General features: G+C 45.2%; 1 protein-coding gene across 4 annotated transcripts in view; it reads right to left on the bottom strand.

Annotated features, from left to right (window-relative positions):
- The window catches only part of CLSTN1 (calsyntenin 1), a 29,726-nt gene extending 14,654 nt beyond the window's left edge, over positions 1-15,072 (bottom strand). For 2 of the 4 annotated variants that reach the window (XM_038159522.1, XM_038159520.1), the window contains exons 1-3: positions 14,819-15,071; positions 5,914-6,036; positions 782-977 (exon numbers count right to left, since the gene is read on the bottom strand). In XM_038159522.1, coding sequence (XP_038015450.1) covers positions 782-977; positions 5,914-6,036; positions 14,819-14,885 — 386 coding nt within the window. In that variant the 5' untranslated portion in view covers positions 14,886-15,071. Of the gene's footprint in view, positions 1-781; positions 978-2,350; positions 2,381-5,913; positions 6,037-14,818 lie in introns of all 4 variants that reach the window. The other 2 variants (XM_038159521.1, XM_038159519.1) reach the window with 2 other exon arrangements.
- Between the last annotated feature and the right edge of the window lie 279 nt (positions 15,073-15,351).

Raw genomic sequence — 15,351 nt, 5'->3', positions numbered from 1 at the left:
ACAGCAAGGTTTTGTTTGTCACCAAGCTGCCCTCTGCTACTCTATTCCTCATCTTATTTATGCCCCTCTCTTTGCTTCCCACAACTGCTCATCTCCCACATGCTCTGCAGATGTTCACACCAGCGTGTCAAACAGTCATTCTCAAGTGGGTTTTCTAGAGACTTTTATATTGTGGTTTTTCCTTAGATAAAGATAAGCTAAAGGCTGCTTTGTTCCCATTCTTTAATGTAGGCAGAGATGAGCCCCATGCTATTGATCCTGGGTTCTCTGGTGGGGCTGTCTGGAATTGATAGAAACGTGAATGTTTCAGCATTTTGTTAAGCTTAATAGACTGACTTCTTGAAACAGTTTTTTCGATTTAGAAACTGAATTCCAAAACAATGTCCAGGCCTGGTACCCCATTGCAAACTCTACCAACTCAAGGCAGATTTTAAGTGTATCAGCAGTTTCCCTGCTTCTATCCCCAGCTGGTTTTCTAATGTAAATCCAGAGACATCAAGGGCTAAAGCAGTACCACCTAAGACAAAAGAAGGGATGTCCAAGCGGTTCATGTCCATTTTGCTGCTCTTTTTATCACCATTATTGCCCTGCTTAGCAGGGAGGTTGGACCAGATGAGCCAGTGTGGTCCCTTCCAAGCTGGCCCTTTCTGTGGTTCCATGAAAAGCCTTCCAGGACGAACACTTGGTTCCCATTTACTCTCAATACACAGACCATAAATCACCACAAGCAGGAGACCCCTCGGAGCCACACTTCCCCTCGGCCCACCCCAGACTGACTTACTTGTGGGATTTTTTTGCATTTGCTCCATCTGGTCCCTTCCCACAGTCGTAGGCCTGGATGGTGAACGTGTAGTCCTTCTGCAGCTCACAGTCAAGCTTCTCCTTGGAGCGTATTATTCCCTCACCAGTGGATTTATCCACTACCACTGCTTCAAAGGGAACATTCTGCCCGTGGATTTTAAATCCACAAATCTCACCTACAGAGTTAAAGTAAAGGTAGGTTAGAGCTGGTCAACATGATGATACATTTTTAAAATAAATGACCGAACATTTTGCAGCCAGGGGTTTGTGAGGGTCTGTGGACAAAGCAAGAGCACTGTGCTTTAAAATGGGTGAATTCTGGGAACTTTAGTAAAAAGAAGCAAACGTCTGCCTTCCAAGCAACTTGTTTACTTTGCATCCATTCATGCAGGAGTACAAAAGAGAAAAAGAGAAATGTAGACAGGCATTTCACAGGAGTACTTGAGACAGCTCTAGGGCAAGAGTAGATCTCATGTGAGCATACAGCCAAGGCCACTGGTAATACCTTCTATGCCAAGCTACTGGCAATAGCTGGGCAGCTGGTTTACTTTGACCAGAGCAAGAGGTTAAAATGCACAGTTACAAGTCAAGGGATGAAAAGGCTTCGAGTACAGGTTCAGCACCATAATTACAGAAATTCTGTCAACAGATCAAAGGACAAAGTCTTCCTGTGCAATGTACCTGGCTAAAATCAGGGAATCAAAATAAACTACTGAATGAGAAAGGTAGAAATACCAACTTCTCAGGCATCCATTTCAACAGCTATCTACCAACAGAGGCCAAATGTCAGTCAAGGAGGCTCCCAGGAAATTATTTAGAAGGCTTTCCTTCTAGCCAAACTCTTCAGCCTACAAACTTGGAAGACAAGTCCCCAGCACATCATTTTTAAACACATCACGACTGCAGCTGGCGCAGCTGGGTGAGCCCAGCACACAACAAAAGCCACTCAATCAACTGTTTGAGCACCTACACTGTGTTTTTACCTCTGCTACTTGTTGTATTTTGCTGGGGATTTTCTCACACCAACAAACCCCACTGTTTTGCTATTATAGCTGCAGTGGTTTCTTAGCACCAACAACACACTCCTAATGAAAACATGTCTAGAGGTATTCAAAAAAAGGGGGTGATTCATATTTTAAACCACTGAAGTCAGTCCTGAGGGGTGTGTACTGCAGGAAGGTGCTGTAATGCTTCAGCACATCAACATCACTTCACAAAGCATGTGGAAAACTTCAGCTGTCCCAAAGAAGTGATCTACAAGTGAAAATATCAGAAAATGCTAATTTTCCATAAACAACTCCTTCAGTGTCCACACAATGTACAATAACCCCAAATGGTTCAAATGGATGTCTGATTTACAGATATTTCTAACCAAGGGTTTGGTTACATAACACTTTTTATCAATATATTTTAAAATAGAAAAAAACTGGGAGAATAAATGGGACAAAAGAGCATGACAGGATCTTCTGTTTCAGTGCTGATTCCCCATTTCATAACCAAAGTTAGTAGGTTAATATTCATAAAAGGGATAGAAAGAACCCTTTATCACCTTCTTTGGTAACTGTCACCTCAAAACTCTCTAAAGGGAAAAAAGACAAACCCATGTCAGTAACAGGAAAGGTTGAATGGGAGCAAATAGGGAAAAGGCAAAGATGCACACATTACACAGAAAAGCTTTGGAAAAACTGTATTTTAAAATTCCAGCGGTGATTTGCTGTAACTGTTATAATTTTAGCGTTTTAGTTATGGTAAATATGGTTAAATCTTTTAACTCCAGGTTTTCATTTGGAGAATTTTGAAATATTTCATCCAATCTCCTTTTCTTTTTTCAATAACACCAACTGCTAAACGAGATGTTTTCAAAACTGCATGTTGATGAATAACTGCCCATAAAGTAGAATTTATCTGAATTTATTTACATTATTCTGTATAAAGTATATTCTGTATAAAGTATAGTGTTTGCTTAGAGTGTCATCTCCTCTGCAGGACACTTCTTTTCTAAAAATCCCCTCCAGCCTTGCCCCCGGCAGCAGAGCTCCCTTCCTCAGCAAAGTGGGGCTGTGGCATCAGCACTGGCCCAGCCCTCCAGGGGAAGCTGCCTCCAGGGAGAGGGACCCCAAGGCCTTAATGGATTTGGGGGAATTTTTTAAAAGAACCTTTTCAAAGCTCTCCACACAGTTATGCTTTACATTAAAAATTCCTAACCCCCACAAATACTACTGGCATCCCAGAAGAGCAGGAGGGAAATAAAGGGCTGTGGCTGAGAAGTGGTTTTCTCTAGAGGTGGGGAAGAGGGACTGAAGCCCTGTTACAGGCACATCAGACAGCCAAGGGAAGCACTTCAAACACCTGGCTGTGAGACCCTGCACTGCACAGGCAGCTGTGTGAAGGCATCCAGATCCAGCAGGGTCTGTTTCACATGTAACAGAAATTCAGTTCCTTTATGCACAGTAAAGGGGAAATCCCTGCTTGAGAGCTTCAGCCATCAGACTGGTTTTAGGCACAAACAATAAACATACAATAAAAAATGTAACTGTCCTTTATTTTATTTTTAGTTTTATTTTTTTCAGCAAAGCCACTTAGGATCAAATTCCAACATGATTCAATTTGTGATGCAGAAAAGAGTCACTGAGGAACAAGAATGGTCACTGTCTTCTCAAGCAGATCTGTAACAGTGATGGTGCAGAAGACTGATTCCATCCTGTCTCTATGTGCCAGGCAGTTTGACAAGGCAGGCTGGCGTGACTATATTCACCCTGTTTCCAAAAGTGTGTCATTTCACATCTAAAACCAACAAATAACCCAAGAAATAAACATCCACATAACCCCGCTTATTTTTGCACACCTGAATTTTAGGGTCCTACCCACAGCACAGAGTGAGCAAAGCAATAAATGTTACTTTCACTTGCCCCACAGTTCATGTACAACAAAGCATCTAAATGAACTCGTTTGGAGATGTTTCGACACGCTCAAAATTGAAATAAAGCAAAAAAGCTCTACTTAAAGTATTTTAAATCTGCAGACGGTTCAGAAGTTTCACAGCTCAGCTAGAGGGCACAATTAATTAAAATATCCAGCCTTTTGAAGCATGAATAAATTAGATTTATAAGCAGCAGTGCAGCAGCAAGGGCTGCAGCAGCCCTTAATCCTGAGCAGCGCTTTGTTTGCTGGGAAAGCACAGCAGTGGCTCCTCACATGGAAGCCCCCAGACGTGCTGGGCACCAGCAGGGGCTGTGCCAGGACGGGAGCACAGCTCCTGCAGAGCTGGGACCAGGCAGCACTCACCCAGCCAGGGCTCCTGAAGGACAGGCTGCAGGACTGCTCCATTCAATGGCCCACAAACACTTCCACAGAGCCCCACAGTTCAACATTTATGCAATTCAAACCCAACAGTCTCAAACCAGGAATTTCTTTACAACGTTTATGTGCCATACTCTAAACTTAATTTCTTTAAATCCATTGGTCTGCTCCTGCTGTTTAAGAAATGTCCATTTTTGAAAGCCAAATATATTGTTTATACAAATATATTCTGTTTATACAATTTCCAGTTGATAAAAATGTTCATTTAATGCAAGCAGGTTTATACAATTTAGATCAACCCAATGGGAAAAGTCTCATTTAAGAAATGCTTTGACATTGGATTTTCCTCTGCAAACACAACAAAATATTTGAAGATACTCTGACAATACTTTCCTGAAAACATCCCTATCCAAGAGGTATAAACCTGCCATTTTCAGAATCTGCTCAATGCTGCTGAACCACCAGCACCTACATTTAAAGTACTTAAGAACTGCAAGAGGTGATTTGTGTTCTCCTCATCCCTGAGAACACAAGTCAGGCTTCCCATTCCTCTTCTTAATTAACAGATTTTGTGTATCCCAACGCAAGCTTCTTCATTTGGCAATGGAAGGTTTTTGTCCACAGACAGCAGTTTCATCTCCAGTTGAGACAGTAGAAGAGCCTCTGCCATATGTACCCAATACAGGAGGAAGTTTCCATTTCAGAGGTTCAGCATTATCTCTCAACTTCTGAATAGCAAATTTAGCATTATCTTCAACTTCACTGGAGACAATTACAGCCTCATGATAATGCAACAAAACTCTTACTTTAAGCAGTACCTCAGGAAAATTGTGACCAAGCTGCAGCACTCAATGCAGTCAGCAGCTGAACTTTTCAAATGGCTCTCAACTGAATTCTCTCTCCTATCTCTTCCTCCATGAAGCCAGGCTAAGCAAGGCTCCCAAAAACGGCTCATGTCACATCCTTTAGGTGCTTCACCAGGATTCTTAACTCTCAAATTTTGCTTAACCAAATAAGCTTCTCCAAATATCCAATTTAAGCTTGTGTTATCTGCTACAAGTAATTTAAATACCTGCAGATGCCCAATGGTATTCTTCAAACACATCTTTCTAACACTGTCAAATTCAAAAAAGGACTTTCCATAATACTGCATCCAATTAATGAACACAGGATTCCTAAACAAAAGTTATCAGAAAAAAATCTACTGCAGAAGCTTATAATAAAATTGTCATTCCTATGTTCAAAGTGAAGAATTAGCTCACACTTGGCAAATATCTTGTGTATCATTCTCTGTATTTTTTGCTAGAGGAGAAAAAGCCTTTTCTTCAGCCAGAGGAGATTGTTCAGTTTTTTTAAAATACTCTAGATTGTTAAGCATTATCATAGACATGCAAATCCTAATTCTACTAATTAGTATTTTCATTTTATTAAGACACAAATAAATGCTAAGGAAACCAAAACTCTCTTCAGAATGGTAAGAAAATCATTGTTTCAGAACTCCCACGCTGAATGCTGTGAAATGTGGAATCTGGAGGATTGAGGAAAACGATAGACACTATGAAAACAAAAATAAACCACCAGAAAAATTACCACGTACACATGAAACTGAAAGAAACAAAGTGCTTTCTGGTTTGGATACTTGGATACAGCTGCAAACCTGAAATAAAACACTGGTCCATGCACACACATTTCCTAGGATCTAAAAGCTTTGAAATGTTATGCTGCTGTTAGGGAAAACACACAAACACAGAGCATTTGCCCCCAGGAAAGCATTTCCACATCTTCAAACAGAAATGCAGATGAACTCTTTACCTGCGAAACGCAGAGGTGCATCTTTGTCCAGGGCTATTAGAGGGGGGTCCAAGAGCACCGTGTTGTCATTTTCTGTAACTATGCCATGATAGGTGGTTTCAATCCATGGCTTATGCTTGTTAACTGAAGGGAAAACAAAGTACAAAGTCAGAACATTTGAAACTGACAGTATCTTTTAAAAGTGCTTTATAATACTAATTTCTGTATTTTCCTCCTTTGTAATTCTGAATCAAGGTTTTAATAAACTAAAAGATTTGAGACAAAATCCTGGCTAAGTACGTTCAGAGAATTTGAGTGTCCCCGTAGGCTTTCCAAAAGTAACTCAGAGAATTTAAATGAGTTTCTAACTATGCTGGGATTTAAGATGCCCCTGAAGTGCAATTGAAAAACCTGCTAACGGTGATGGGGAGCTGCTGCCACCAGTGCCAAGTGTGACACCAGCAGAGCCTCAGTCAGCCCCACGCCAGGGAACAGGAAACACCAGGGTTTGTTTACGCTCTGCTTCCCCCCATGGAAAAGCTGGGATGCAGCTGGTGGAATATTCTTCAGAACATCAAGACTTGTTCTCATGTCAGCTTTTGTCCTGTACAGGGAGGGGGTTTCACTGCCATTAAGAAAACAGGTGGAAAAGAGGTCAAGCTTCATTTCTTTAGTAGTCGTTTCAAGATACTGAGAAACTCCACTAAAAAAATCTCACATGAGAGAATCCTTCACCTGTGCACAGGAGAGCCTCAAACTGATCACTCGAGCCTGTCTCAAGATGACTGGTCTTCCTCTGCTGCAAAGAAATGCAGTCTCTTTCCCTGTCAGCCTCAAAAAGAGCTTTTTCTACTACATCACTAAAGATGCAAGATCAAATCATGTTATCTACAAGGCTGTCATCTACTGTGTGACAATCCAGCAGGAGAGTCCCTTAATTATTAAACATTTAGCTTCATTTTATGATCCCCAGCTCAGGTGCTGGAGTGTGACTGCCTGAGTTGCTCCTGGATGGTTAAGCTTCCTTAACAGCACAATTTTCCCACATGCAATTCTGGAAAATTGCATGTATCCAGCTGCTTAGAGCCTACTGAAAAACATCCTGAAGGGCCTGAAAACTGCTCCTTACCAGACAAAACCAAGTAATCTTCAGCAAACGATGCATACAAGAAATGCTTTGCTAGAGGTTACAACAAACCCACCAAAGAGCATGCCACAGGCACCATCACCCAGGTTTTGGTCTGCAGGAGATCAAGAACTTAAAACTTATGAAATGCATGCCTGTGCAATTACAGCAAAATATACTCGACAGCTTGAACACTACCACACAGCTGAGGCCTGCTATTTCACCTCTAAAGAATTATACAAGCAGATTGTCAAAAGGCAGGCAGAGAAGGAAAGCTAACCCAGACTCTTGAATCCTGTCTCTTCAACCAACTAAAATGGATTCATGTCATGTGCCATATGCTTACCTAGGGGAATTAAAAACAGTGATAAAAGGACACTTCAATAAATGATTAAACCTAGAGAACTCATACAGGAAACCATCATACTCCCAATATGCTTCCATCTGCAATCTTTTACTAGTTAGTAGCAACAGCAGACACGATGTATCATCTTCATCCATAACAATGCAGCAAGAAAGAACTCAGAAGGAACTGTTTTAATGCAAACTGTGTTTAATTACTCCATGTGGTTTTACTTAATATGGCAACACTCCCTTTATTGCCTCGGTGGGCTCACACAGGCACGCTCCCAGCATGCAGCACAGCACAGGCAGCAAATGCCAAGCACACTGCTCGGTTCACCCAGAGAGGCTCGGGCTGCAGCACCCTCCCAGGAACGCGGCTCTCACAACAAACCTGCTCCTCTCAGAGGCACCAGCACAGACTCCTCCCTGCCAGGGAAGGTGCCAGCAACTGCTCAGCTCTGAGGCTCCCATGCAACACTCACCCTCAATTCAAACCTGGTTTCAAGAAAATTGTCTCACCAACACAACTTTGGCTGCAGGAGCACAAGGAGGTCACAGTTGCGTATTTTTCTGTCGGCACATCCAGGACAGTTACACCCCAACTGAAAATCTGAGTCCTTTATCCTTCATCTTCATCCTTGCAAGGATGTGGTACAAAATACCAGAACAGATCTTTGCCAGAAAAAACCCTCCATCTCCATTCTAATGCTTCTGAATGTGGATTACAAAAATACTTAGGGTTTTTTTTAATGTTCTGAGAAATCTTCTCCTAATTTATCAACCTCCTGAATCCCACTACTGCTGGGCAGGGAGTGCTATAAACCTTGAAGTACTGTAACCACATATGAACAGAATTTTGAGTATGCTGAGCATCTGCAGAGTCTAGTGAACCTTCAAACAACAGGCCCAGTTGAAAGCAAAGTCATGTCTTTTTACTGTGCTGCAGACAATAAAATCATAAAGCTTAAACCCCTTTGTGTTTTGGAAGGCTAAAACATCACCAGATTTTAAAACATAAAGCTTAAATCCCTTTGTATGTATGAAGGCTAAACATCACTGGATTTTAAACCACCAAACTTACTGCTGAATATCCAGGAAAGGCCCCTTATCCGTATTTGTGATCTACTGACTTCAGCATAACCACTCACTGGAAGGAACTCTCAAGCTAGCATTTGAAATATGAAGTACAGCTTATGAGCAGTACATCTCTCCTGTTCAATCACACTGAGCCAAGTATTATCCTGATCTCAGCTGCTTAAACAGCATTAAATGCTGGACTGTGAAAGGGTAGTTTAATTGTCACAGAACTCCTGCAATCTACAGAAGTTGTTCAAAGACAGACTGGTGCTTTCCAACCAGAACAGCAGCCTATCCCAAGCTTGACACTACCGAAGTGCCCTGAGCTGTTAATCTCTTGCCATTTAACTGGGATAAACTACACCAGCTTCCTTGAAATACAATATTCACACTATTTGTGAGCACCTCAGCTGGAATGTGCTGTAAATCCCAACGAGCATTTAATCCAGTCAAGTGGGGGGAGCAGAGCTGGCACAGGCAGCTCGCAGACTTCTGCCTGGCCTTTAGTGGGCACAAAGAAATTCCAAGGCCAGCTAAGCAGAGGCATTTCCTGGGTGTCACCCCGAATGGAGGGGCTCCTGCAGAGCCCTCCCTGCTGCCCAGCCTGACAGAACACGTCCCACAGGAGAGCAGCAGCCACCTCCCAGCTCTGCTCTCTGCAGGTAGTTGCTGCTGCAGGGGAAGAACCGCACGTGTGCCTCCAACAGCAGGCTGGAAAATGCCATCTGCTCCCGAAGCAGAACAGACCAGCCTGGCCTGGCAGCAGCAAAGGGAATGCTCCTCAAAGCAAGGATGCTTCCTTCCCGAGAGCGATGGCTGATGCTGCAGAACACAGTCCAGCAGATAACCAGCAGCACCCTTTTCCTGCTGCCTACAACAGTTAATGAATGTAAATGAACAGGTAGGCAGGGCAGCTGGGTTTAGGGCTAGGACAGAAACTTCAATCACAAGCTATTAAGACAATCAGATTAATTCAGCTCTGTAATTTGAAAGCAAATACTAAAATTAAATGTACTTATCAAAGTCCTTTCTGAGGACTTCTGCTTTCTTCTTACAAGTGGTTGAAGTTTATTTGACTCAAATGGGATCTGGCACCTACAGGACCAAAGATTTAAACACACCTCACCCAGAAAGGACTGTAGTTGGAAACCTTTTTCTTCTAGATAACTACTTCTAATACACAGTGCTGTCTAGCCATGTTGCATATTGTTAGAACTGAGTCAATGTGATTCATGTAAAAGAAAATTTCTTACAAATTAACTGGTTAAACATATTAAACTCAGTAACAAGCACTAGAGTTTGAAAGCTATTTACTGTGGACAGTAACCACAAAATCCTCATTCTGAAAATGTACCTTGGAGACCTCATGAAAAATGCATAGAAAAATTTACAAAAAGAGAACTATAGTCTCTGTTAATACAGATGAACTAGTAAAGAGTCCTTTACTTGTCCTGAAGGCCTGACAAAAAGTGATTACTGTGTATCTTTTGCTTAATTGTCTTCCTCTGGATGCAAGAGATCACAAGGAAGCCTTTCAGTGAGACAATAAAAACTCCAACATGTCTTACCTTCAACAGCTGTAATTTAGTATTGTTCTGAAGAAATTTCAAGCTGTATCATTGAAAGAACAATTCTGTGTAGTACCTAACCACAGAAAAATACAGTCCAGCCAAGGAGTGAAGAGCTACACAATAAAATATGCCTTCTCCACCCTGAAAGCAAAGCTGAATAAGAGAAGGCGTAGCCTGGCCTGATTACAATGTGTGTTCTGTCCTGCCCAGCCTGCCACTCACAGCTCCTGCCTCCAGCCTCCAAGAAAAAAGACCCAGGATTAACTTTGGATATAAGCAACTTGAAATAAATCAGTGGTAATGAAAAGATGTATTGTGTTTGTTTATTTAACTGGGTCTTCTCAAACCCCGAATTTTATCAAAAGTCATTGTCCTACAACCAGGACCAAACAATGGGATGAAACTGAGCACAAGTTCTGCTCGAATGCTGACTTCCTTGGTAGCGTGGAACTGACCCAGAGCATGAGGTTCCAGGACCAACTACCATTTCCACTGCTGGGAGCTGAAGGCAGCAGCAAAGCACCAGGGAGTGAAGCCAGGAGACCCACCTGGAATATCCTGGAGATGCCCCAGGACACGGACTCAGTAAGGGCATGGACATCCACCATCACCCTCTGTGGCTCCTGGCTGAAGGAAAACCTGCTGCTTGAAATTCACCCCACAGTTTCAGACCTCTGCCTTGGATTCTTTGCCACAGTTAAGGAGCACTTTTAACGCCTGCTCTGGAAGCTCAACAGCCACACACTGGAGCACAAGATAACATTTCTAATCTATCAGCTGCCCACACTAACAGCCTGTACAATTAACACTACCTCTCCAAACAGCACATTCAAACCAATAGCTGGAGGGATTCAACGGGGTTTTATTAAATTGTATTCTGCCTAGAGAAAAATCACTTGTTTATCACCACTTACAGAAAGTTTCCTGTTCTCCCCTGAACCAGTGGCCTCTATCTGATTTTATTTGTACAAAGATACATGGAAGCTTTGCTATAAGCCTGATGAAACTAAGAGACATGCAAATGACTGATTAGAAACTATGTGCAATTTCTACTATCCACAACAGCAACAGAAGAAACATTCAGAGCACCAAAGACCTTAGACAGACGATATACTGACCAAATTTGAATTTGGATAAAAGCCTGCCAGAGAAAACAAAGATTCCACCACAAAACAGTTTAAATAGGATTAAGACAACAAAGCCTTAATTTCAAGTGAAATTTAAAATGTTTTACTCTAAACAGAAGACTGAAACAGAAAACATAAGCCTTTAACTACAAACACTAATTTAATAAATGTTATCTTAAATGTTGCTAATTATAGTGCAAGAGTGGAAACCCCTTTCCTTTTAACTGTTGTCGTATTTATAAACTTAGCTCCCTGAAAGGAAACAGTATTTAGAAATACAGCAAACATCACCCCAGTATAGCTGGCACTTCTGGCTCTACTTGTTGACTCCATTTGAAAACAGGGAAACCCACTGGGAGCAGTAGCTGCAACTTGTTTTCAATCAGATACAAAGCAAGTGAGATGAGACCTAATACTATAAACAAAGGACAGACAGACACCTCTTCAAAGGCACTGAGGTTTCCAATAATCCCTTCTAAAGACTCCTAAGGAGGTTTAGTCCCTACAGGAGCCAGTGTGAGTCAATCAGCACAAAACAAATAAATTAGAGTGCAAAACAAGATTTATTTAAGACCAAGGCTTCCGCCTCACTGAACTCTCCCATGTCGAGGTATCATTTCTGTCCCTGACAACAATGATAGTGCTACAAGATATGTGGCCCTTAACACCACAAACCACATTTCAGAGAGACTTCTCCCAGTGGAACTAAAGAGAATGGGGTAAGGCTCAGAAAAATGGTACAAGAGCTTTTCTTCAGGAAACCCTCGTGACTATAGATGTTTTTTCCTCTCTGTATAACAGTTCCAGAGCCACAAGCCACTCAGCTATCACATACTTGGGCTGCATGGCAGGAAACACTGCTTCACCAGACTTCTGAGCTGTGGGATGTTCACATCATGCAGAGCTGTGGCCTGACCTGGGTTTAATTTCAACCCTTCTAACTTCCACGACACACTGAAGCCCATGAGCCCATCTTCTTTCCTTCTCCTTTAAAAAATCTTTGCAATTACCTGCAACTGGTGATTCTGTGTCTGCAGAAACATTGCGACCTCAAACCAAAGACACATTTATTAAGTCTAGAGAAGTTTCTGCTGACAAATTTTCCAGCTACCTCAGCACAGACAGCACAACCTGCAGCCTGGTAACATGGGAGAAGACAGCCAGCACAGGAGTATTCCAAACACAATGTACACCATGCTCGCCCAGACCATCTCTCCTCCATTTCAGTTTCCACAGTAGTCTATTGTTTTAAATAACACATACAGAAAAAGAGATTAAAATTGTTTACACGTCCAGGTGGCTGTATATAATGCTTTCCCAAGCACTGTACATTGTACAGAGGTCTAGTACTGGTTAATTCTCTCTCTTCTCAGTGGTTTCTTACTTTCATAAATGCTTGGAGAACAAAAAAGAACAGGCCACATAAATAGCCAAATTGTCTCTACATAATGCTTTAGGATAGTGTTACGTTTCCTTGCCTCTAGAAAGGAGAAAGAAGCCTACCTAATCTCCAGCCCAATATGAAAAAGGCTGTTCTGTGTCAAAGAAACATCTGCTGCAAGACTGTGGTGGTAACAAAGTGGTTTGTGGTTTGGATTTAAGACATTCACAGCACCACATAACTTCCTGAAATAATCACAGATCAGCAAAGTTTCTTCAAGATAGTATTACTTTCATCAATACCCTTCCTAAATGACAGTGAGTTGGAAGGGCCCCAAGACAACAGAGGTCTACCACTCTGCCCGGTCAGGCCCACGGAAGCAGCAGCGGGGAGCTGCTCCACTCCACTCCCCAAGCTGCTCTGCTCAGACACATCCAGCTGCTTCAGCCACAGCCGGAATGCACTGCTAGGTACTGCTCTTCCACTGCAACAAGCTCAGGAATATTGGGGTCAACTTGATCAATTGCAAAACAAATTCGATTAGATTAAGAGTTTTGCACCAGCTGGACAGGAAAATGACTCTTTAGAACCCAAAATCACTCTCTGCACCCCTTAAAATAACTACAGGGAAGATGGTAGGTCAGCTAGCTCACACCTGCCTTTTGGGCAAGATTGCATCCCCCAAAGGCTACTTCCCTTTCTTTCCATCATCAAAAAGAAACCACTTTTCACTCCCCTGTTCCGACGACAGGAATGGCAGAACTGGCAAGTTCAACTGTACTTGGAAAAAAAAAAAAAAGGAACTGGCAACACAGCACAAAATGGAAAGCTTATCACAAATGTTTCCAAACAAATGCCTTTCCTAACAACAGGGAAATAAAAATGAGCAGCCCTTGCAGCTTTCCAGGTGTCCTCCAGAGCTTACTTGTCACTAAGTGCATCTCCACGTAACATTATTAACAGGCCTACCAACAGCAGCCAAAACACGGCAAGGACTGAGGCAACTGCACATACTAAGCCAAAGCAGCCCTCATTCTGTAACTCAGTTATGTGTGATGAAGTTAAACAGATCAGGACCTGCAGCCCAGCAGCTCCGTAGGTCTGACTGAAAACAGGTACTGCCTCCAACAAGCTGCAGAAAATCTGCCTACCAGCACTGTCCTGGCTAATGCTGCCTAAATTTGCCATTTGTTCCCAAGCAGCTTTCTTAGAAAATGGCTTTTGATCTTAATCTTATTCCTAGTTTCAAACGATGGAAATCAAAGACACTATGCTTTTGTACTGGTGCGGCAAAACCACATTTAACGATACCAAGAACGCTGGTGAACAGATTGTACTTGAGGGATCTTACACAGGTAAATGATGGCCACTACCAGAACAGCTGGCAGAGGACTTCCTAGACATACCACAGCATCAGCTTCTTCATCCCACACAGGGAAACTGCACCAAGATGTGCCCATAACGAGCTGCTTTTTTAGATCAAGAACTTCCCTTCAACGTATTTATAAGCCATTTTACAGCCGCACTTCTAATGTACGCTGCTATTCAACACTCTCAAATCTCATCATGCGATCAGCTGAATCTTGCAGAAGCAGCATTCCCGATGCCAGGGGTAACCTTCAGGTGAGGAAGCGTCTCCGAGCCTCTCACTGAAGCCTGCCGGGGAGCAGCCCCGCAATGCGTATGATGCTGCTGCTCCTCGGGATCAATCAATAGCCACCAGGCCCGCGCTCACATCGCGAACCCGCACGGTCCGGCCCAGGCGCTGCTCCGGCTCATCCCCGCTCGGAGCCTGCCCACGCCAGCCCAGCCAGGCCCGGCTGCCAGGGGTTTGATCCCCGCTGCCGCCCCGGCTCTGCCCGGCCCCGCTGCGGCCGGGTCTGCCGCTGGACCCTCCCGGCAACAAGTGCCGCCCCCCGCCCGCCCCGGGCCCCGTTATGTAACAGGCGGGCGGACACGGCGAGCGCCGCGCATCCCCCGCCGGGCCCCGGGCCGGGCCGTGCCCTCCGCGGCTGGGAGGGCTCGGGGCCGCCGGGCGCAGGTGAGCCGGGAGGACGAGCCGCCATCCCCGCGGCCCCTCTGCAGGTGCAATGGCCGCGGCGGAGTCCTCCCGGCCCCGGCTCCATCCTCCCCCCGTCCCCTACCCTCGATGTGCGCCCGCCTCCGCGCTCCCTCCCCTGCGCAGGGCGCCAAGGACACCGTCCCCTCGCCCGCCCGCGGCGCAGCTCGCCGGGCGACCCGGACCGTCGCCCTCGCCAAGGCGCCGCGCAGCCTCCCCCGCCCGCCCCGGCCGCGTTACCTCGAGCGGCCGCGGCCGCTCCGCAGAGCAGCGCGGCGAGCAGCAGGCGGGCGGCGGGGGCCGGCATGGCAGCGCGGAGCGGGGACGGCAGCGCGCAGCCCCGGCTGGCGCCCCCGCTGGTCCGGGCTCCGCTGTGCGGCGGGCGGAGGGCTCGGCTCGGCCCCGCGGAGGAGGAGGAAGAAGAGGAGGAGGGAGGAGAAGCGCTGCGCGGCCCCGCTCCGCTCGCCGTCCCTCCCCTCCCTCCCCCGCCCACCCCGCCGGCGGCTCCTAAAATGGCGGCCGGGCCCGCGCCGGGCACCAGGCGGGGGAGGGAGCGAACCAACGGCGCGGGGCGGGGGGCGCCGGGAGAACCCATTGCGGACCCCCGCGGGCTGCGGCGCGCCCCGCCCCCGGCGCTGAGGGCACTGCGGCACCGCCGCCATCGTGCTCCCTCAACCCTCACGGGCATCGCCGCTCCCTCACGGCTACCGGCATCGTGCTCCCCCACGGGCATCGCCGCTCCCTCACGGCACCGCCATGGTGCGCCCTCACGG

Source organism: Motacilla alba, chromosome 21 (genome assembly GCF_015832195.1).
Source record: "Motacilla alba alba isolate MOTALB_02 chromosome 21, Motacilla_alba_V1.0_pri, whole genome shotgun sequence".
Lineage (NCBI taxonomy): Eukaryota > Metazoa > Chordata > Aves > Passeriformes > Motacillidae > Motacilla > Motacilla alba.
This window is presented reverse-complemented; position numbering and strand designations above follow the sequence as displayed.